Below are 24,382 nucleotides of genomic sequence, written 5' to 3'. Positions count from 1 at the left end.
GCAGGCGGACTGGCCAATCCTCGCATCCCTTTCTCAAATCGACTACTGGCTGTCATCGACTCAAGGGTCCACGGATCGTTTCTCAAATAACAAAAAATGTTTCTGCTATTACAGATGCAATATATGGACTGTATTTAGCAAAGTGTCCTGCTTAAGAACATTAGAGGGAAAAGTGAATTTGTATAGGCCTACAGCAATCACTACACCCTCTACACAGAGCAGACTGTAATAAATACAGATAATTTCAGTAATGCTTTGGTGTTAACATGCAAAGGAACCAGTGTTTCAGGTTGACTTAAGGATGTTCAGTGGTGCAATAATAATTCCCACCAGTTAACTGGCAAAGCTGTGTTGTCCTGCATCCTAGAGATGGAGGAGGAGGGGTTGCAGATACCCTGGAGCAGAAGCTCACACAGAGTTACCAGGCCGAATATAAATGGAAGAAAGCCATGTTTTACATAGCTCCGAAACTGTTGCAAAAAATGTTGGGTCATGTAATATTTTGGAGCACAGTTTGTTTGTGCCTTGTTTTGTTTGGGTGGGTATTAGGTTTATAATGCTTTATATTCTTGACATTAGTCTAGATCTGATGTTGTCATTTTATATATTATATTCATTGCATGCTTGTATTTTGTAACAGTACTAAATATGCAACGCTATGCTATGTACATCTTTTTTCTATCAGTATTTGTTACGTTACTAATTGTTTACATTCGCAGAATAACAACAGAAATTGTTCTTGGGCCTTCAAAGATCAGTGTAGCTTTCAAGTGCTTAGTCTAATTTATAACATACGGTCCTGTGCATTCAAACCCTCTGTACAGAAACTAATCCAATACTTTCCCAGCAAGCCTTCCAAGTATGGACAATATCTTTTGGGTGAGTAATGCAAGAGTCATCTATACCATTAATGACATATGCTCTAAAGACAAACAGAAGAGCAGACTTGCAAGAATCTGGGAGAGTGTTTTATCGTGGAATGAAACACACAGGTAAATCTATGGTCAGAAACCAGTACTGGAAGCTATACCCAGCTCTATTATATATTATTATGTGCATATTTAATAATTATCAGGAGATGTTTGTGAATATAAACAGAAGGGGAAGACATAAAAATGATTTTTTATAAATATTTTTGAATATGTTATTGCTTTTTTAATTCACCACAACATAACTTTGGGCAAAAAGGTCTCCATGCTGCCAATCATGATGCCATCCCAGGTTAGGACTAGTGCCTGCCTCTAAGGTGGGTTTTGATGGCATTTTATGTGGAAATGACACAAACAAGTACACAATGTACTATGGCAAAGAGGTAAAAGCAGCTAGTGTGAAGAAGAAGCTTATGCTAACTGCAGCAGGCAGGGTCAACAAGCAGCAAAGGTCTTTCAGGGCAGCACTTGAGAGCTGTTCATCAAGGAGCAGATCAGAGAGCTTGTGGGACCACATGGAAGCCATGCCCAAGGAAGAGAACCAGAGCTATGCCATACAGGCCCAGCAGCTGTGCAGGGATGGTGTGGTAGAGGTGTTGATGTGTTGTGCACAGTTGTACTGCTTGCTTTCATTTTCCAGTGGAATACTTTACAAACCCTGGATGGAAGTCCAACAATTTCTGAGAATAACACAATCTTTGAACTATCAGAGGATGAGTTCGCCTCTGTTACTTCTCTATTTTCTGCTATTGGGCTAATCCGATACCCCTCACTGATACCCCTGCCCTAATAAGATGTTCCATTCGAATTAAGCTAATGAACAATAAACAATAACAATAGGAGGGACTTTAGCTGCGTTCTTTTCTCTGTGCTTCAGACCTCATGTGACATTTTCTCCCTAATTAAATAATCCCAAATTTTGAACACTATAATGTTCTAAAAAGGAAATTTATTCTGTAGGTTTTCAAAGAGTGTTTTTTTTTCCTATTTTTGAAGGCTGTTATTGGTAACCATTGGTAACCAAACATAGCCAACAATAACAGATGTTATCACATAGCCTACAGAATCTTTTGTGCCAGTGAAAACTTTCTGGACCAATCAGATACATGTTTGTAGAACAACCTGAACCATGGCAACTGGTACTGTCCCTTCTTTAGGCTTTTAGTATCAAACACCTTACCAGTTATCCAGTTTCTTAGCTGAGAGTCTACGATTGTTCTGTCTTACCTTTCCCATAATGCATGGTCTGATCTACCTTTCTGCAGACTCCAGTTCTATATCTTACATATTTTTAAGTTGCAAAGAGTGATTTAGTTTTCCCTGTTTTAGCATTCCTGATCCAACTCATGAAGGGCTTGATAATTAACTAGTAAATTGGATCAGGTGTGTTGAAGCTGAGAAAAACTGAAATTGTGCAGGTAGGTGAGGCACCTGGACTGGAGTTGAAAACCCCTGCCACAGTTGCCATACAAGCTTATATTTTAATTTAAGGGTTATTATTCATGAGATTTCAGGTTGTAGTTTCCTCCAGATAGGTATTGTATCTTACATCCCAAAACAACCTGCAGAGCATTAGACTATCATGAAATTATTCTTTTGGTTTAAAAGGTTTAACTTCTTTCTTTTTGCGATATATGTGGAATTGGTTTAAGCACTACATCTTCTTCATCTTAAAGAAATCAAGTAAGTAATTTACCAAAATCATAAAATAGCACTGTTTTTGAACTTTAGTTGAAAGTTCATGGAAAATTATATGTAAATGGTTATAAATAAATTGTATATGGAGCAATGGCTTGTGCCCAATTCTGCCTTGACATGTTTTACTATGTCATGGTATGGCCCCTCCTCCCAAATGTCTCCCCGTGTGTGTGTGTGTGTGTGTGTGTGTGTGTGTGTGTGGGTGGGTGGGTGTATGTGTGTGTTCGTCCGTGTGGCCACGTCCCCCCATGTGTCACACTTGTTTGTAATTGTTTTTCATTTACGTGTGTATATAAATCCCTATGGTTCTGTTGTTGGTGTTTGTTTTGGTGATGTTACACCATCTTAATTGCTACGTAGCCTTTGTTCTCTGTGTGAATAAATGAATGTTTTTGCTCAACATAACTCATCCCCGCATCCTGCTTAGCCTCCTGACGTTACATACTATAACACAAATGCTGGACAGCAAAAGGTGAAAAACCGTTTACTATTTGATTTTCATTTATCTATTTTTTTTAATGTAGAGTGGTGTGTCTTTTCCTACATCCAGACTTGGACACCCAGGTTTAGCCCATTTGCATTTTTTATGCAAAAGTGTTAGGTTAGCATATGAGTTGAGTCAGTTATGTTGTGGAAATATGCAAAAATGTGCATATCATGTGCAGAGTTCCCAGAATGTGATTACTCTGAGACATGCATATAAGTGCCCAAGCAACACTAGAGTACCCATAATTTGTATTTGTCAATAATGCATTTATGTAGTGGATGTTTGTTTATTATAAGTAAATATAACAGGGTAGTCACAAGTTAAGCCTTTACACAAATGTTTTAAGCAAAACCTGAACCTCAAGCTAGAAACGTCTTGTTTCCTTATTTAACATCTCAGCAGTTAAACATAGTTTCAGATCTCTATTTATTGAGGAAGTAGCAATAAAACTTCACGAACAGAATTTATGCACATACAGATACACACCACTGTGAAGGCAACCACGTTTGATCATTTCAGTTGGTACGGAACAGCTTTATATATAACTAATATATTACAACAAATTTTGATTCAAAGGAGTTGCAGCTTTCAGCAAGTTATTATTACATTAAAATATTATATAAAGTTATATAAATTATTCTATAAAAAAATTATATAAATGTTTTACAAACCTTTTTGAAGGCTTTGCAGGTCTGTGGTTATGGATAAGATGCAGCTGATAGCTCTGCTCCTTGTGACTGTAACACATACACATGCAAACTATTCTGCAATGCAAGCTGTTTTGTCCCAAAAAGGATTACAAAAAGGTAAGAAGGCTCTCACTGTCTTACATAAACAAAGACAAAAAGGGAAATTCTAAAGGTTTGACTCTTGGTTTAACGCTTCACTGCACAGTGTCGACATTATTTTTAGGGAGTTGGAGGTACCTCTCATACAGAAAGAAATGCCATCTATTTACTCTCATATGTTAAATTAAAATTAAAACCTCAATATTTAGAGGCCCTAGAAGTTACCAGTACCTGAAGTGAAAGTTGCTATTTTGAGATTGTGTAAAAGGATTCTAAGTCTCTCAGACAATGCTTTTACACTTTGCTAGTACTACTGTTAAATAGTATGACCTGTTTTAAGGACAAAGGCAAGTGGATGTTTGAGGTGGAAAATCAAACCATTGGAACTTTATTTGTTTGTTATTTTGTTTGTTTTTTGCTGTTTGTGTTTTGTTTTTTTTAATTCATTGTGTGTGGTGGATGATGCTGGGTTACAATCACTGCAACACTGGAACTGCATTGATTTCAAGCTTTATTGACAAGCTGTCCAAATATGCACAGAACAATATTAGAGAAAGGAAAAATCACAGAGGTGAAAAGGTCTGGCACATGTCTCATCCTCATGCCTCCCAGTGCTCAGTAGAGCCACAATCAAAGAGATCTTTATGGAACAGTGCTGATCTGTTTATGGAAGAGATCAGCACTGGCATAGGGGAGGGGCATGCAGGGCATGCAATGTGGAGTGGGCCCCCAGGAGTGGATCAGAAATTCTAAAAATAATAAAACATTTACAAATATAAATTTTTAAAATGTAAATATCAGAGAAAACATTGGCATTACAGCAATAATCTTTAGAGTAACCAGGATCTGGAATAATCTTTCAGAGTAACCAGGACCCACTATGTAAGGCAAGGCAAACTGTTTAGTAGACCAAGGGTTATGGGTCTATCAAGAGCTTTATGTGGCCAGTTAAATGTTGTTGGTGTGTATCTATCTCAGGTACTGGCTTCCAGGTGTTTGTGGATTTTGAGTGGTATGTACTTCTAATGTGCTGCATTTTAAAAATGCGAAGAAAAGATGAGGTTCTGATACCTGATTCACAGGTCTTCCTCTTTAATATATGTATAAAGCTAGACTACTAGATACCTGATTTTCCTTATTTCAGCTAAACGCCACAACAGTGCAATCCTACAGGCACGCCGTTTGCCACGTTCTATAGTTATTTTATATATGGAGGTGAACAGTGACATCTTGTGATCAAATACAGTAATCGTACATAAACATCTAAACCAAAAATTAAATGATATGAATAATTATGTCACATATGCATGGATTATTCAGAATGTCAGATATTGTGTATTGTCTTGCTTAATTTTTCTTTATATGTGCAGTATCTCACTGGTTGACTGACTGGCTGCAGAGTAAACTAAGTACTATTAAGCTTCCAGAGGTCAGAGGGGATGTGGATATCAAAATTGGAAAAGTCCACTATTTTCTTCATGAGTAAGTACTTAAGATAATAAATGAAGTACACAGTACATCACCAAATCTTGAGTTGAGTCTGTTTTATTTGTTTGGTGAAACTGCTGCTGAATTACTACCCCCTTAGCATGTCCATTCAGCGCTGTGACTTGCCCGAACCGTCTGTAGCATTTTCAGAGGGAACGGGCATATCTCTGCAAGTGGACGGCCTCTCCATCGCCATCCAGGGGCGCTGGGATACATACTTTGGTATTATGTAAGAAAGTGGAGCCCGTCAATCAATCAATATATATATATATATATATATATATATATATATATATATATATATATATATATATATATATAAGGTCAGAGATGCTTGAGCACACAGTAACCTCAATTTCTCCCTGCATTCCCTACATGCAGTCATGACAGTGGTTGGTTCAATCTGGTTGTGTATACCATCAATCTCAATACAGTGTTGCAACTAGGGAGTGACAATGGACACCTCTACATCTCAACAGCAGTATGTTCTGCTGATGTGGGAAGTGTGCAAGTTCATTTTCACGGAGGTGCTAGGTGAGTTCATGAGGAACTGTAAGCCTAAACAAACATAGGCTCATATTTTAAAAAATCAAGGATGTTTGTGCTCCTTGCAATGACAGATTGATAATTGAACAATATTCTGCTGCTGTCTCTGTGACATGAACATTCATTTGTAAGCCACTTAATCAGAAGCACTACTTGATTATATAGTCTTTAGCACACCTGTTGGTCTGTGCTAGCTATTCTCTAGCCTTTGATCAATGACCCCTTTTCTCAGTACTGGCACTGACAGACATGGATATGTTTAAATTTCATAAACTCTGCAGTGCCTGATAAACTTGTACAGTCTCAACACCAAAAGCTATGCAACCTCCCAATCAGTGCCAATGTGTCTGCCAGCAAAATAATATTCAGTGTATGGTGTTTAGAGTTCAAGGTGGCTGATGAATTGTGAGTGCCAACAAATGGGATAGGTTACACTTAAAAATGGGACCTATAAGATAAGTCTACTTAACAAAGTGCCTAGTGAGTGTATATACAAATGGTTTTTTTCTTTTATCTCATATATTTTTTCCAGCTTTATCTTTCAACCATTTGTAACCATGTTCAGCTGGAAAATCAGAGACAGGATTCATGAAAAGGTATCCTTGGTTACAAAAGATAATTTCTTGTTTGTGGAAGCTATTGAATGCTAAAGGATACCATAATGACTTACCCCCTTCCAGATATGCACAGCATTTGAACAAAGGATTGAAGCCATTGACGGCTACCTAGCGGCTATGCCAGGTATTTCAGCTAAAGAATAACAAGGACTAAGGGGTTGTATTTGTATTAGTTGTATTAGTAATAAATCACTATAGGAACTTCACAGTCAAGAATTTTCCTCTTGTGAGATCTGAAAGAACATTTATGTACAGTTAGATTCAGAACCACACTTGATAAAAATAACATTACTGAAATTTCTTAACATGTTTAGTTAACAGTTACAACTCTCTTGAAGCTGTATTTGCATCTGCTCAGCAATATCAAATTACATTACTTTGGTTCATATTTCACAGACATTGCATCGGAGATGTTAGCATGTACAGATTTATACATTATGGTTTTTGTGGTTTCTTTCTTTGCAAAACTTGTCAGACATAATTAGTTTTTTTTCTTACTATTAATCTAGTCTAATGAATTGTAAAGTCTGAGAACTAGTAAAACTAAACTAGTGCTAAAGTGAAACTAATTCCAGGGCTGCTCTGATTTTCAAGTGCCTTACATCAGCAACAATATTTCACTAGACAGTTATGCCAACTTGTCAAAACTGACAAACAGCTGAAATCAGCACCTGATGGAATGAGCCTTTATATTTCTGAAGGGTGATGTCAGTTCTTATGAAGAATGTATGAAGGTGTTATATAACCTTATGAACAGCAATCTTAATTTATGAAAATTATTATTTGCCTTTTCCCCCCAGATGCCATAAACATGGATCCATATGTTTTTATGAACATTTCTTTGACAGACTCACCTATTGTGATGTACAGTGCACTTGGACTGAACGTAACTGTATGACCAATATATTATGTTCATATATTTGTAAATATCATATTGCATTCTCAGGAAAGATACCTTTGTTTCACTAAGTTTGCCATCTGGTTTTGTAGTACATGAGGTGCTTGCCTTGCTAAAAAATGGCAATATATGAGGTAATTTATTTAAAAAATGGTAAATCGGGAGTCTCATGATTTTCATGAAAATCCATTGGCCAGTTTCTTCCTATACTGATATACACTATATCAACTGTAAATGTTAAAGTAATTGTTTGGCAAAAAACTAATTTATGGGTATTCCCTTATTCCAAGTTGAACATGAAAGTCAGTGAACACGACTTGTTTCTAAAATTATTAAGGCTAATGTAGCTAATAACTCATGGAAGCTTATTAGCATGATGAAAATTGTATGGCTAAATCATGAGACACTGCTCTCACACTGAGTTAAGATGAGATAATGATAAGAAGGTAATTTAAGGTAATTGAAGTATTTGAAAACAAATATCTTTGGGAATGTTCTTGTGTAATGTACTGGTTATTATCTTTAGATTACCCATATTCCAGAATTTTGAAGGAGAATTGCAAATCAGATAATTCCATCCAGCAAAACATCCTGGAAACCCATATTTGTACTTGAATAAGTTGTGTGACTTATTTTGTGGCAAATGTAACTTTTGTGACTTTTGTTTCTGTTCTTTTACAGGGCGAGTTTTACAGCATAAACTTTCCTTCCGAACCACCATTTTCTCCCAACCGTTTTCAGATGCCATGGCAAAACAATTACATGCTTTCAGTGGGCACATCTGAGTTCTGTATTAACTCTGCAGCATATGCCTATCATAAATCGGGAGTCTTGTACATATTAATCAACGACGACATGGTGAGGATAAACATTTTTCTTGTCTCCTTGTTACAAGACATTTGCTGTTGTGCTATTAGTTTTTCAACACCAACACACAATTACAAAATGGTCTTTTTAAGAATATTTAAGAATACTACTACACACAAAGGTTGGATCTTGTGATGGCTAAATACATGGCAAGTTTGGGACTTCTTTACTGGAAATCCTATGACTCTAAAACACCACCAAACCGGATAATCTATCAGTATCTAATATCCGCAATATTTATCTATCATTATCAAAACAAGTGTCTGACCTTTTGTTCATTTTAAATAAAATGTATAGATCCCCAAGACCTATCCATTCCATCTGAATACAAACCAGTTTGGAATCCTGATTCCTCAGGTTTGTCTTACATCTACGGTTACTCACAGCAGTTTACAGAAGAAGCAGTCAGTATATGATACAATTTAACCTTTTTTGCTTGCACAATCAAGTGCAGATTTCAGTCCAGAGGGTTTCAGATATATAAAACAATGGCTTTTACTTTTGGTTCTTCCTGCAGCTCCCCAAGTTCTATCCAAACCTGACCATGAAGGTACTGCTGTATGCCAGTGACCCTCCATTATTTTCCTTTACTGAAAAAGCTATAAACATTCACCTGTTTGCTGCAGCCAAATTCTTTGCCATCAAGGCAGACACTGAAGTCCCTCTCTTTAGACTGGACATGGTGAGCGCCTTTTTATAAGCTCCACCTAGTAAAAAGTATATATTTGTGATATAGTTTCAAAGATTTTATTTGTTAATTCATTTTATTTGTTCATTTTATTTATTCCTTTTTAATGTGACCAGAATTTCTTTTCTATACTGTATAGATTGTGTAGATTATAACTAATGAAAAATATCAGTCAAATTGCACTTATTTTTCATATCTATAATCTGTCCATATCTTTTTAAAGTAGAAATTACATAGTTGAACCATTAGTTTATCCTTATGTTTTTAAAAGTAGCAGTCCAATCCAGAGATTTCTAATCTGTGATGAATGAAGAAGCAGATTATTCTCATTCCCATGCCTTTTGCTGGTGTATTTTGTCCAGGAATTATTTACAAAAGATTCCGTAGAATTGGTTATGAAGCTATGAATTAATAAAATGCATGTCTGATGCATTAGCCAAGCATGGAATGCTGCATGATGTGTAGATCACATATAAAGCCTTTTAAAAGTATATTTATCAGTATGTCTCTAATCTCTTTTACCCACTTTAAGGAATGCTCTTTTAGTACCAAAGCCTCCATTGACAAACAGCTGCTAAAGGGAGTTTTGCAGATGAAAAAGTATGTAGATCATTGCATTGTCCATTATCTGTTACATTACCCATTATCCTTTGCTTATTATTAAAACTAATAAGAAATAACTGTACCTTTATCCAACCCTAACTGTAAATTACCTGTCTCAAGTTTGACCATGACACTTGGAGCAACTGAAATTGGTGATTTCCCAGTAAGCATTTTGGAATACTTCATTACATTCATTAAAATTTACATGAAAAAGTAAAAGGTACAGAAAAACCTGTCTCAATTTTAAACGTTTTTTTTTTCCTTTCAGATTGCCCCGATAAAGAATGTAGTGACTTTCGCATTGACCAAGAAGGTACTTCCAAAGGTGAATGGTAAGAATAAATTCAGTTTTAAAATGAAATTATTTATTACTTTATAATTGATCATGGTTATAAATATCTTGGATGTAACTGGGAACTTCACATTTAAAGCTGATGTAAACATTTTTAAAATAACACTTAGTTATTTACACTTAGCCTAAACTTTTTTTTTTTTTTTTTTTTAATATTTTGTTCGCTATTGCTGAAATAGATACTCTGAGAAAGAAACAAAATATCTGTAATTGTCCTGGGCTCTGTAATCAGTAGTCTGGCTGTACTAACCGATCAACATACTTCTCTAAAAGTACTCCTTGCCTGTCTGTCAGTTTCTGTGCATGTATATGGCACCAAGCACTAGGCATGCTTGTTTGGGAAGGACAGGATTTGCAGAAAGGTTTGGATGAAGGGGATACGAGTGAAGGGAAGAAATGGACTCCTTAGGTGGCTACTTTGAAGTGGGAGGAAGACTATCTGATTGTATGATATAAGCAATATTCTTGTGTTTTAGCACAACTGAAAGATGGCCTTCCTTTGCCCGCTGTGAAGGATTTCACCCTCAAAAATTCAGTGATGACCATTGAAAATGTGAGTAAAATTTACATGCGTGACTTAGTTCATATCTATTAGAGGAAGATAATTCTATTATTGGTCTGAGCTAAACATGCATTTGTAAACAACAAAGTGCCAGTTTATTAGCAGAATATTTCTAATGTTTACTAAGTTAGTAAGTATTCTTATTTTATTATGTTAAGGGAAGTGATTATATTTGGTTTGATTATTTTATTTATATGATGACAATCAATATGACCAAGATCTCATAGTCAATCTTTAAAAAGACAGACAGAAAGAAAGAAAGACAAAGAAAGACCAGAGCCCCTTGTTGGTTTCTTTCTAATACATTTAGATAAAGTGTAATATCAAATCATTAGAGAGAGAAGAGTGAAGGACACTCAAACAACCCACCTCTTCTCATAAAAAAGATAAAAAAGCTCATTTGTTCATGATTTGCTTAAAAACAGCAGTTTGCAATTTTCTTGATAAGCCTCAATGGTTTAAGTACCCAGTACTCAAGTAACCTGATATCACACAAGTAACTCACCTATCTATCTTTCGATCAAAAGCTATCACCTATATATTACCACACTGCTAGGTCAGGTTCAAACAAGCACATACATGCTTGAAGAAATTCATTAGATGGGGTACTGTCAACAAAAAACAGAACTAAGAAGCACTAATTGATTGTAGAATCTGTCAGGTAATACATATATTAGCTACATTAATTGATCATATACACAGAATGCATTGGAATAACCTGAATAAATGCACATCTGAAACTGTAGGGATTTAACTGCAATATACAGTATAAACTGGTTTATTGATGGATGGATGAATATGAAATTTAGACATGCAGAATTGCATCAGAACTTTTTTTCTGTGCAGGGCTTTTTGACAATTGGAACGGACTTTGACCTGCTACACTGAAGCCATACTTTGGCCCCTGGCCTTCATTTGGGTTATATATTGGGTTTCATTTAGTTTATAATCTAATTTGTATTTTTTCTTTATTATTTTGTATTTTCCAATTTTCTTTAGTTTATTGTATTAATTAACTTTTCTATTTAAATCTATGGTCTTTTTACTTTTATTGGTAAAGCACCTTGAATGATCTAGTACATGAAATGTGTTATAAAACTCACTTTGTCTCACCCTATGCTGAACATGGCCACACTATTTATATCAAGATAAAGAAAATGATGACGCATTCATTATGGGCCTATTACATCAGAGATTTGTTAAGGTTTGCTGTTAACAAAACTTTTCTACCTTCCTTCATAAATCAGCTTATTAACTGGGATAGCAGGAATTCTCTAAATGATAACAATAACTTCCAAATACATCAGTATCTGGTTCTGTGGATTATCAAATTACAAGATAATTATGCTACTGACATGAATCCAATTTTAATTAACTGCATTTATTAATTCATTTATATAGAATTGTTTTCTACTGTGTCATATCCCAGCAGGTATCCATCCAGCTCTCACAGATCACACACAGAACCAATCACCTTCACATCCCCGACTTGCAAATGTGACTTTCCCCTTTTTACATTGCTATGGTGGATTAAAGATGACTTATTAACAAGAAAGAAGGATCAGTGGTATAGTTAGAAAAAAAAAGTTATCAAAATGGAATGCTGCTTTGCAAAATATTGCATTGTAATCTCATTAGAAATCCTCAGTTCAAAAGAAATTGGTTATCAACATTTCAAAGCTGACTCACAGTTTACATCTGTACAGATTGCAGCAAATTGTAACGTGGTGGCCCGAGTACTGAAGGGTGTGGAGCAGGACGCACAGACTCTCTCGACATGGACAAACATTTATTACATACGACATACTCACATGTAACAGGAATGATGAAGATGAACATGAACACTTTTAACAATAACGAGACTAACCTTAACATTAACACGCTACACCAACAATGACCAACACCCTGCACGCAAAGGCACGGGTTTATATACATAAAGAGAAGACAAGACAAGGTGCAAGTGTGTGTATGTGTGGCCACGAACAAACATTCTCCCACTTCACGTGATGGGCCAAACCCTGTGACTCATGGAAAGCGAGCGTTCCGTGACAGAACCCCCTCCCAAGGGACGTGACTCCCAACGTATCCGTCCAATGACCGCGAACCTCCAAGCGCCGTGTACACATAAACACAAACAGCACAGCCATGCCCCGTGTCCACCCAGTACCAGGCGGACCAAGTGCTATCAGCAAAGGAGACCTTGCGGCGAAAGGGAGAAAGGGAGCTTCCCTGCTTCTCTCAGGGTAGTCCGGTACGCTCCCAACGACGTTACGCCTGTGTACATACGAAAGGCGCATAGACAAACAAACAATAGTACCCCACACACAAACGTATACGTCGCAGTGATGTGGCGCCCGCCGTCCGCGCAGGCGCCTTGACGTGTCCATGGCCTCGACGGACACGCGGGGGTGCACGTCCTCCCCGGTTCCAGACGTGCCACCCTCCCCAACAGTCCTCCTTTTGCCTGCCGCTCTAGGAGCGTCCCAGAGACGGTTTGCCTCCGGGGCTTTGGGCAGACCCCTCCAGTCTCGCTGGCGAGTCCGCTGAGGAAAGGGACTCGGGCTTCGGATCCGCCCTCCGGAGATCCCGATTGCTACACCCCTCGGTCCTCCTCGGCCCAGGCTCAACAGCCCTAGCCCCCCCCCAAGAAATTCCTGGGGGTGTTCCCCTCCGCTTCCGGAGAGGACAGGGACAATGTCCTGGGATCCAGGCAGCAGTGTGGGGGGTGCCTACGCACCTCCCGCTAGGAAGTCCGTTTTTTGCCGAGGGAGCTGGCGTCCTGTGGTGGCCCGAGTGCCGAAGGGCGTGGAGCAGGACGCACAGACTCTCGATATGGACGAACGTTTATTACATACGACATACCGGCACTCACATATAATATGAGCGATGAAAATGAACGTGAACACTTTTAACAATAACGACACTAATCTTAATATTAACACGCCACACCAGCAATGACCAACACACTGCACACAAGAACATGGGTTTATATACATAAAGTCAAGACAAGGGAAGGTGCAAGTGTGTGTAGGTGTGGCCACAAACAAATATCCTCCCCCAAAAAAGAGGAATTTCTGTTTCCAGAATGCATTTTGTTCAGTTACAGTAGCATCGTTAAATGAAAAATGATTAATTCTGTGTTGAATTCTCTTTCAGGTCACAAATGCCAGTGCATTCTTGTCTGAGTAGGGGACAGTTTGCATATAGGCATGACACCTCTGTTTCTGCGTGAAGTGTCATTAATTAGTTATATACACACATACAATTCACATACACATAAATGGAATGTGCCACCTTTTATTATGTTGCAATTACAATTAAATAGTGAGATTAGAAACCTAAATGAAAAGGACACATGCAATGTAGGAATGCTGTTAGGATACATATCATTACATATCATACCTATGTCACAACAATGAGGAAAAGTCTCATGCTAAATGTTGGTAACTCAGTAGTTTGATGATCTATTATCTACTAAAATTATGTCCTTAATAATATAATTTGATGGATTGAGACATTTATTCTTCCTTAGAATCTGAATTCACCTCTATTAGTTGAGTGTCCAGAAATGGTCAGGAGGATGCAGAGAATTCTCATTTGGCAGTATTCAAAACAAGGAACATTATGTTTGAAGGTAAAATCAGATGGAAAGCTGATATATACAGAAAATAGAGCGCTGTCTTGGTACAGTACTTTATAAAATTGTACTGTGAACACTGAAGGAGTTCTAAGAAATTCTAGTCATTTTTCTTTTCCTGGGTCATTTTGATCATGGTTTCAGGTGAACGGTATAAGAAGATAAGCTTCTCAAATAGCTGTTCCTCTAGCTCCAGCTCACCAGTTTCCCGGACAACAAAAATGTCGGTGCACAGCTTAAGCACACGGTCCACATTTGGAAGCTCTTCGAACATGATGGAGCGTGATATTCCATTAAAGAACTCTCGTACAAACTTACCAATCACAAGCACCACTGACATGTAAAGCCCCATGATGCTGTGCAGAAAAGAACAAGATCAGAGATCAGAGACAAAATAGAATTGTTATTTTCCATCATATTTAAATCTGAAAAAAATATGCAATCAGAATTTTTAGAATTTCTCCACTTGTTTCTGTACTCTAATAGTACAACTTGCTATGTTATTGTTGGCATTAACTGTGACTTTACTGGTTTAAAGATGAGCTAGGATCAGTGTGCATGGAGAGGAAAAGAACAAGAGAGAAAAGATTAGGAAAAACTAGACAGGTGGACCAAAAAAAAAAAGAAAACTGAAAAAGTAAACACAAAAAAAAGAAAGGGAGAAAGGGGGGCAAAAGGACCATGGAAGCAGGGACTCAAGAATTAGTCAAAATGCAGACATTACCAAAATCATATTTGATCACAATCCTATTTCATTACATTAGCCTACATATATAACATGCAATACATCATAAACAGAGAAACCACAGAGTCTTCTCACCCATATCCAGCTAAGAAACCCAGACTTGAAGGACTGACTTTATCATTAAAAACCACAATCTCGATGTTCTGGCACTTCATTGGTGAAGAGCCTGGAGTGCACTCTTCCACCACCCACCACTGGGATCCTTGTGTCCCTGCACTCTCATTGGTTTGTCGCAGTTTGAGGGACAGTGGGCGGAAGAAGGCGAAATGAAGGTCATCTGGGCGGGTGGAATGCTCTGCGAATCAGTTCGTTACAGCTGTGACATTAAACCATGTCTGACTGTGAAGTCATTATTACTATATTCATTAAGATGTAAACGCCTTACCAATGATGAGACGATGTGGCATTTTAGCCTCTGGTCCAGAAGAGCCTCTGATATATTTGGGAAGCAGATTTTCAATGATCCTGCCAGAAATCACAAGATGCAAGATAGTAAAGGCATGATATCTCCCTGTTTGGCTTACATAGGAGCACATTTTTGCAAAAAAAAAAAAAAAAAATCAACATTCATTAAATTCTTCTGGAGTGTAGCCAGATACAAATAAATTTACATTTGCTCTTGATAGCTCATTAAAAGGTTAATTCAAATTATATAATAAATACTTTACTGTAGTACTAAAAGGTCTTTTACATTTTTTTATTTAAACTCTGCTTAGCCCTTTAATGCATTGATTTAATTCTTTTTTCTTTATTAATGTCTGAAATGTAATGATTTTTTCAAACAAGACCTGTTTACACTAATCTAAATTAACAAGTTCATGTATATTTAATGTATCTAAAGTTAAATTTAAGGAATAGACAATACATTGGAGCAAACATTGTGCAGAAACACAAACACATTAATGCTTATTTCATGGCAGTTAAAAGTTCTAAAAAAACTTTTTTGTACATAACTTAGAATTTGCTCCCTGTTGGAGTATGTGTGAGAGAGTGAGTAAAAGAAACACAGGAAAGGATGGTATTAGAGTATATGCTTACACAGAATTATTCCATCTACCCTGGAGCATGTGGACAAGACTATCTTTCAGCTCTTGGTCCTCATACTTCACCGTGTGTTCACCAACTGTTTCTACATTGGCTATCAGGGATGCATTTCTGCCAATAAAAAGGTGCCAAATTAAAACAGTGATAAAACAAGAAGTTAAAAACAATAACTGTTTCTGAATTGTGCTTATAAATCAGCACTGCAAAGACGTTTCATAGTGTTACATAAAGTGTTATAGCAAGTATTGTTCAAAGTGAATCTTGCCCGACAATGTCATTATCATAACCAGGAATGTGTAGAGAATGCCTGTCACTTGAATTGGCAACAAACTCCACCATCCAGGGAAAAACTACTGGCGTTGCAGAAAATGACTCATTCATCTGTAGCTATGAGTCATATCCTGTCTGCCTAAATGATCTGAAATACATTGGCATAAAACACACCAAGGGCTGCTTTGCTTTATGACCAAACATTAACTCAAAACCTATGGGAATACTTTTATATCAAACAGTGCTTTTATTCCAATGTGCCTAAAAATACAGAAAGGTTAAAGGTGACATTCTTTACTTTTTTAAAAATAATATTTAAAGCAAACTTCTTGAGTATATGGTAATTTTGCTATCATAGTCCCAGTGCTTTTGTTGAAAACCATGTTTTGTTATGTATGTGTGCGTTACCTCAGTAATTTCCAGCGCAATGTGATATAAATATGTGAAGAACTGCTGAGTTCATGGATCATGGCTTCTCGGCTGGCCGGACTGATACTCCATAGCAAACTGGCATCACTTTTAATCTTTGCAATTACTATGTCCTCTGCCATGTAGTTTACTATGAACTGCATTGCAGACTAGTGGAGACATACGAAAGAGAGTGAGAGATCAAGTAACCAAACATGCACTAGCTACATCACTCAAATTCTTGTTATTACTAACAATCCATTTCTTTCAAGAAAGCTAGAGAGACTGTAGTTCATTTTGTTAGTAAATTCAATGTTTCTTAATGGGTGATGTTTTACCGGTTGGGTAGCATAAATGTTAGTCATCTTGTGGTATGCAGATTCAGAATAAGGAACTAGATTTTGCTCTTGGGCACTCATGGTGAATAAAGGCTAGAATGCATAAAACAAATAGAGGATGAAAATGAGAAAGAAAGTAATGACATGAAATGAAGAAGCACGTCAGTAATGTGCCACCAAACAAATGTTGCAAAAACAATGTACAATCACAAACCTCATATCCTGCTATGCTAAGCTGGATGGAAACATCTAATGGCTGATTGGTTACTCCAGCTACAGATTTGACCAATGACATGAAGAGCAGTGGAAACCAAACAATACATATGAGGGCAAAAATGATTAAGCCTCCCATGCCATATTTCACCACCTTCTTCTTCTTCTGCCCCGGGGTGTGGGGGTATTTCTACACACAATGACAGAGAGAGGGGAACACAAAATAGAAACTCTTTTAAATCTTTCCTAAGATGAATAATACACAGAGCATTTTTGAAATTACTGCTTTTATTCTGTCTGCAGCAATAATGAAGAGCTAAAGATTATGATAAACAACAGATGGGCTATAGTCTATTCCTATATCCCTGTAATGATGAAAAAATTCTAAAAAATATTCTAACAAAATGAGTGGCGAGCATAGACTGCATTTTCATAGACCTGATATTTTCATGTTACTCATTATCAGGTCTTCAGCATTTTCACAAAGTTGATGTACACTTCTTTATACCTTCTCTGACTCCCTCCAGCACTTGAGAATGAAGATATTGGCATAGATGTCCTCCACACAGATCCAGTTGGACAGGCTGAGGGTGGTATCTGTCCATACCCAGTCCATTACTGCCCGCAGCTCGGTTAGAAATGGAACCAGGCGGAACCTGAGAGGGAAGGACATGACCCAAAACAGTATGTAATTAGAAATGGAATATGGAGAATTTGGCTTGGCTTGGTACTGAAACCAATAGTTTCAAGTTTCAAATTTCAAGTTTGGTTTATTTGTCACATACATACATTGTGTATTGTCATACACAGTATAACTCGCAGTGAAATGGTTTGAGAGTGCTCTGTCCAAACTGAGGAAAACAAAACAGGGGTGCATAGAGAAATATATATCTATATATATACAAAATATATTAACAATGTATGTACAATATATGTATATTATGTTTATATACACAATGTACAATGGATATGTATATATGTATGTACACAATACGAGTGACTGCTGAGTCACGTTAAAAATATGATAGAGATACATTTACACTTACATATAATCTCTTACAACATAACTTTCATAGTAGTTTTAATGTATTTGCTGAATAATTAATAGATGTTTCTGAATAGTATTCCTTAAGATTAATAACTAAATAAAAAATACATTAACGTGTACATTAACAGCATATCACCATGCTATGCCTATGCATGTCATGCATGTCAGTTTAATATATAACTGTGGCAAAAAGTCTCCTTCAGTATGACAAAAACATGAAGGACCACAACTTGTGAGCATTCTGAATGTGAAAAGCCAACAGATGCATTTATATCAGAAACAGTTTACTGTACTTTGATGTCTCCTCCTCCAGCTTTTAGTCCTATAGGTTTTCATATGAGCTGCCTAATAAATCCATATATATATATATATATATATATATATATATATATATATATATATATATTCATACATGGTTTGTGGTCTATGTGGTGTGGGTGGCACTCACCCCTGGAAGAGAAACAGGTTCATGTAGTTGTAGTTCTTAGTGAGAAAGTTGCCGAGGACTCGGTTGGGATAGCCACATTTGATCTGGTACGCTGACAGACCAAAGTAGATGCACTTCACAAAGTACCATAGCTGTGCAACCTGGTTTCTGTTGAATCTCCTGCAACATGAGGGGGTTGAACAGAAAAGTTGCTTAGGCATAACCAAGTTTTCTCAAATCATAACACGGATGTGAATGTCTGTAGTTAGGAAATCAGGAAATCAGCAAGATATGTTTTTCATGATGTATAGTTGCCAATGTCATTACAAATGTATTGAAGGAGAGAGTCACTGAAGAGACTATTATCAGCAAATAGTTTAAAATTTGTTTAAATGGTGGATGTCTAAAATATGCAGTGGAATCAAATGCATAGCACTTTAAATTTAAATAAAAGGAAAGCAGTTGGTTATAGCTCGAGTTTTGCAAAGATGCAGAGTTATCACTGACCTCTCGGTGACCCCAGGTAGGATGAAGAACATCCAGAAGTGGATTCCAAACACAAGAACCACCTGGAACACACACTTTCCCAGCAAGGTCTTACGCAGGTAGAGTGCACGATCTACCACCATGGTGCCAAACTGGATGAGCAGCATGACCAGGAAGGCTTCAGGTACCTGGTCCTCCGAGAGGGACTCGGTGATGTCTGCTGCAGCACTATGTTTCTGCATCCACAGGCACAGTAATGAGTCAAGGTGCTGTGTTTTATTTTTAACAATGTTAAGTATGTACACTCGATGGAAAGGAAACAAGATAAATGTATCGAATCAGCCTCACCCCGAAAGCCCAGTAGCCGAAGATGATGATGATAAAATTCACAACATCGACCAAAAACATTAGAGCATACACATCACACACAGGGCTGTACTCAGGATGAATGATGTCATAGAAGAACTGCCTGATGGGTAAATATATGTGCAGACCGCTAGGGAAAGAGAAAACCAGCTGAAACTGCATGGCAATCGGCAAACTTTTAAAAAGGTCAACAGTATAATCTGCAAAATTATGCCTAATTTACGAAGTGAAAGGGATCAAAGTCAAAAACAACACAGGCAAAAGATATCTTTAATATGTTATAGTGCTATATATTATAGTGAGGTTTAAAATATGGGATGCAAGCGAATCCTCACACTTCTATAATGGCAGCCTTAGCATCCAGCATTCTCTCTCTGATCTGCTGTTTGAGCTGCTCTTTCCTTGATAAAGGCACTTTGGGCTGGCATGTCTTCTTCTTTGAGTGACGCCTCTTCAGTTGCTTAACATCTGCTGAAAATACGCAAAAGATTAACATACAGCAGTGCAGACTTGGTAGGTGTGACTTCAATGCTTTAACTCTTGAGTTTTGGTTCTGTTTGACAACTCTTACAAACACAAATACATGGACTGTACACACAGACACACACTCACCATGGCTCACAGAGCTCCTGCCTCCTCTCTGTCTGCAAAAGAGAGAAGCAGTGGACGTCTGGAGCGGCTGGAAGAGGAGGCCTCTTCTTGTCTTTTCTCCACCTCCTCCTCCACTCATCTTTTTCCTCTCCGTTTTCCTCTTGAGCTTCTTAAAGAAGTCAGGCATCTCCACCTCCTTGTTGTCCCAGAGGCCATGGCACTGGAATCACAGAACAGTAAAATACAAAACTTATACTTTGGCTAAAGGTAGGGTCACTGATAGCTGACACCTTTGAATACACTGGAAAAAAGGGGCCTTCAGGGTTTATTATTATTTTAAAGGCAGGACGTTGGTGAGACAGACATTTCTGCCAGTGAGGTTTGCCAGGATGCAAAAATTGTACTTCACCCTGTAGAGTTTCAAAGAGACAGCCTTTACAACTTGCCATCCCATACCTGGCATGTACCCTGTGAGCGTGCCCTAAAGCAGGTTGTGCTTCTACCAACATGTTTTCAGTTTTGCCAACTATATCTGTGCCATCTCTAACATATTTATATATTTAAAGCTCATAAATATAGGGGAAAAAAACTATTTTAGATATATATTAGATGAAAATTGGCTCTTGCAGCTCTAATCGTACAGCCAACGTGCCAGTTGTTATTCATCCAGTGTGTTTTTGGAATTTTCCAAGTCACAAACCACTAACTGAGTCTGAATCTACATGACCAAAGTGGCATGAGCACCCTAAGGATGGAACGGTGAAAGAAGAGAGCGAGGAGCTGGATGAGGTCGAACAGAACATAGCCGTCTTTCTTCTCCACCCCCACAATGTTGGGCACAGCAAACGGACGCTCCGCATTAATGCCCCGATACGTTGAGGTGGTCCACGGGAAGAAACCAAACTGGAAGAGGTACTTCACCACAACTGTGAGCTGAGAAAGAGAGAAGAAGAGAGAGGGATTATAATGGCTGGAGAATCAATTATATCTCACACGTGAAGCGTAGCTCATTATAACTGACCCCAAAAGATTTTTTAAAAACAACTATGGGGAAAAAAAGGGACTATATCTAGATAGGTCAGGCCTGCAGTGGTCACATATCCATGCGCTGACCTCGGTGTACATGATGGCTGTCATCCAGAATCGCTTAGTGGGCCGTGGCACTGAGAGCATAGCCCAGAGGAAGATGAGGATGGGGAGGAAGAGTGTGAGCAGAGAGGCAGACACCATGTGGTTGAGGATGATGACAAAGTAACAAAGCATCTCTGACTGGGAGACCATTGTGTCATAGAGGGCAAAGATGAGTCGCAGGGGCCGTGGTAAGGAATGGTAGAACTTATCAGACTCGTCAATCTCGGGGATCTGAAAAACACTTTAGGAGGTTTGGGAATATGTTTTCATGAATAAACTGGTATAGATCAGATACAAAATATATGTGTGCATACATGTATGAAGAGGACAATTCAAACAGAGAGAGAGAGAGAGAGAAAGACAGAGAGAGAGAGAGAGAGAGAGAGAGAGAGAGAGAGAGAGAGAGAGAGAATGTGTATCTTACTTGTTAAGCAGCAGTTCACTGGCAGTTAGTGCCCTGGTCTCCTGACTAAGGGCCTGAGATTCTGGAATGTTCTTCTGTTTCACTTCAATGGCCAGAGAGTTCAGTGATAAGGATTTATGGAAAATGTGTTTATTTTCTCTTTGCTCCTCCTCATCCTTTTCTCCTGTCTCCTTGTCATCTGCATCCTTATTTTCCCTTGGACTATCCATTTGACCTTCTTCTTTATCATGTTCTCTTATGGCATATGAATCTTCAGAACTTCAGGGTGGACAAAAATGCATGAAATGCACTTACTGCTAGACTAGGCAGGTAATGTTTTAAAAGTTGCTATTTTGAGCTAAAGTGCAAGTATGCTTTCTTGGGGTGTATAAATAAAATGTTTAACTTTTTGTATTTTTCTTCAATAAAATATTTGACAGCAGTTACATTGTTAAAATGTAGTATATTATTTTGCACTATCTCTGACTAAATGGAACAGACTATTAAACAGTGGCTTTGAAGTACAGTAGTAAGTCTTACTCTGGTAAAGGTTCCTGATCACATGAGGTCTTATCTGTATTGGCAGATGTGAGGAGTTTGCGACGTAGCTGTTCAGCAGGAGTTGGGAGGGGGTGTTGATCAGCTTTGGGTGAAGTCAAGCAGGATTCATCAGTGTCATCTTGAGTATTCTGACGTGATCCCAGCATGGTCTCATCGGTCAGACAACTGAAAAACAAGCATACCGACAAACACAATAATAATAATTAAAAAAAAAACTACAGTGGTATTATATATGAAGCTGATTCCAGGGTTTAGTCCATATATTACTCAATACATAAAAAGTAAAAAGTAAGATATTAGGTATTTTCCATATATAATGTACCTTTTTTTCAGTATTAGGTACCTGGAGAAGCTGCTGCTCCATGAGGCTTTAGAGTTAGCGCTCTTTAGCTTAGCATAGCCGTGAGCAGTGACCGGGGTAGCAGGTGCCATCAGCTCCTCACTGGACATCATCTGGGTGCTCTGTCTGGAGAGACGGTTCTGGTAGAACTGAAGAATACTGTCGTGGGTCACCTCTCTGCCCTGAAGAAAGAGAGAGAGAGGTGAGAGAAAGGAAAGAGAGTGTGGAAATGGAAGGAGAAAGAGCTGTACCTAGCCAAACCATTATTTTTCAGAGTGAGAAAAAATGTATGTGCATGCTTAATTCCTACTCACACTTCCTAGTCACACTTACTACAGAGATAAACCACAACAATGCATATTCCAATGGAAAATAACCTCCCATTGCTAATAATGAACTATGCATGAATCACAATGGAAATGATAAAGTAGTATTACTGACTATTTAAATTTATTTACAAAAAATATCTCTAAATTAAATTCTTTCTAGATTGAAGACTGAACCATACACCTTATTTTGTTGCTGGTCCAGAAGTGCTCGCTCCAAAAGCAGCACCCTAGAGATGTCCAGATTGTCTTTGCAGAATGAGTTCAAGCCTGCTGTCAGGTCATCAATAAGGGACAAGACAAAGACCCAGCTAAACTTCAGGAAGTCAAAAATGCGCTGGTATATGTTCTCTGTGAAGTGAGAAAGAGAGTCGGATATTAACGTTCTACATTAATGTTCTATGAAATCGTCTACAGGCTCAATTTTAAAGCATCAGATAGAGACAAAGGTTTAGTCTAGGTCAAAATGTCTTAGCTGTTCTATGTTTTACCACCAAGTACTTCAACAGGCTTTATAATATTTTTGAAGCAATTATATTATCATACATAATGTACATCTCATTGTGTTTTGCTATATTAACTCTAAATACCTAATATTTCCCTTTATATTCTTCAGATGATTTATTGCTTTTACAGGAAACAAAATATGCATTAAAATATCAGTGAGTTTATGCAGATCCAACATGCAAAATTGGGACTATGTGTAAAATATAAATAGAATATGTTTGCAAGATCATCGCAAGTCTTTATTAATGATACCTCTCTCTCTCTCCTCTGGATCACGAAAGGATTCATCCAATTCATCCTCACTGGACTCTGCTCTTTCTATGGCTGTACACATAACCACATTACAACTATGCTTATAATACTGACAGCTTATATAAGTGGACTAGATGGACTAAGCACCCCCTGTCTTACAACACAATAAAGACATCAGAATAATCTATCATGTTTTTGCCATCCACATTGTCTTATTTACTGTTAAAAAATGCAGACTATTTTTAACTTCTGATGGCCAAAGAACAATAGCACCACCTAAAGGTCATAATAAAAATGTGAATTTGCTAAAATATGCTGATTTGATCTAGCACCAAGCTGTAGATTCACTCATCTTATCTGGCAAGTGGGTTTTGACGTATTACACACAGTGAAATATTCCCTTGATTATGTATCCATTTGGGTTCATTTTCTTAGCCAACAATGTCTAGCTCCACTTCCTGGGCAATTGTCTTCAGTACTATTTGGAGCAGATAGGCATTAAAAAGCAATACACTGACTAAAAAAGTTAAAGAAAACGCACGGACTACCACAGCATAGTAATGAGTAACTTCATAGCACATAGCCACTGTTTATAGTTGGTTTTTGATTAAGTGTTTCCTAGTTTGTTCCATCACTTAATGAAAAGTCTTAATGTTTAAATATTTTTTTGGTTGTCTATATTGTTGATGTTTAAAAAAACAAACACAAAATCCCTGCCACACATTTGTAAAAAAAAAAAAAAAAAAGAGCATGAAAGAAAAATAGA

At 37.6% G+C, this 24,382-nt stretch overlaps 2 protein-coding genes across 3 annotated transcripts in view; one reads left to right on the top strand and one right to left on the bottom strand.

The window, feature by feature from the left end:
- The first annotated feature begins 3,541 nt into the window (after positions 1 to 3,541).
- bpifcl (BPI fold containing family C, like) lies at positions 3,542 to 11,695 on the top strand. Of its 2 annotated transcripts, XM_035536430.2 has the most exons (16): positions 3,542 to 3,636; positions 3,796 to 3,920; positions 5,273 to 5,384; positions 5,491 to 5,619; positions 5,772 to 5,924; positions 6,469 to 6,532; positions 6,617 to 6,677; positions 7,354 to 7,445; positions 8,133 to 8,309; positions 8,616 to 8,675; positions 8,836 to 9,000; positions 9,539 to 9,606; positions 9,730 to 9,772; positions 9,878 to 9,941; positions 10,438 to 10,514; positions 11,370 to 11,695. In XM_035536430.2, the coding sequence occupies exons 1-16, from the start codon at positions 3,581 to 3,583 to the stop codon at positions 11,409 to 11,411; spliced, it is 1,488 nt and encodes a 495-aa protein (XP_035392323.1). In that variant the 5' UTR covers positions 3,542 to 3,580; the 3' UTR covers positions 11,412 to 11,695. The 2 variants fall into 2 exon arrangements, with proteins under 2 accessions (XP_035392323.1, XP_081559466.1); XM_081703340.1 differs by lacking the exons at positions 5,273 to 5,384; positions 5,491 to 5,619 and having other exon boundaries at positions 5,825 to 5,924.
- Positions 11,696 to 13,416: 1,721 nt separating this feature from the next.
- si:dkey-11f4.7 (piezo-type mechanosensitive ion channel component 2) overlaps positions 13,417 to 24,382 on the bottom strand; it is a 51,889-nt gene continuing 40,923 nt past the window's right edge. Inside the window, 20 exon segments of the mRNA XM_081703840.1 lie at positions 13,417 to 14,516; positions 14,981 to 15,200; positions 15,291 to 15,370; positions 15,944 to 16,060; positions 16,628 to 16,797; positions 16,966 to 17,058; positions 17,180 to 17,368; positions 17,687 to 17,834; positions 18,675 to 18,833; positions 19,161 to 19,375; positions 19,488 to 19,635; positions 19,841 to 19,973; positions 20,118 to 20,316; positions 20,841 to 21,029; positions 21,210 to 21,468; positions 21,652 to 21,909; positions 22,156 to 22,356; positions 22,535 to 22,713; positions 23,042 to 23,208; positions 23,617 to 23,688. Coding sequence (XP_081559966.1) covers positions 14,261 to 14,516; positions 14,981 to 15,200; positions 15,291 to 15,370; positions 15,944 to 16,060; positions 16,628 to 16,797; positions 16,966 to 17,058; positions 17,180 to 17,368; positions 17,687 to 17,834; positions 18,675 to 18,833; positions 19,161 to 19,375; positions 19,488 to 19,635; positions 19,841 to 19,973; positions 20,118 to 20,316; positions 20,841 to 21,029; positions 21,210 to 21,468; positions 21,652 to 21,909; positions 22,156 to 22,356; positions 22,535 to 22,713; positions 23,042 to 23,208; positions 23,617 to 23,688 — 3,452 coding nt within the window. The 3' untranslated portion in view covers positions 13,417 to 14,260.

This window comes from Electrophorus electricus, chromosome 20 (assembly GCF_041902795.1).
Source record: "Electrophorus electricus isolate QZ-2024a chromosome 20, ASM4190279v1, whole genome shotgun sequence".
In the NCBI taxonomy this organism is placed as follows: Eukaryota; Metazoa; Chordata; class Actinopteri; order Gymnotiformes; family Gymnotidae; genus Electrophorus; species Electrophorus electricus.
Note: the sequence above shows the minus strand (reverse complement) of the source record. Positions and strands in the feature narration are given on the sequence as shown.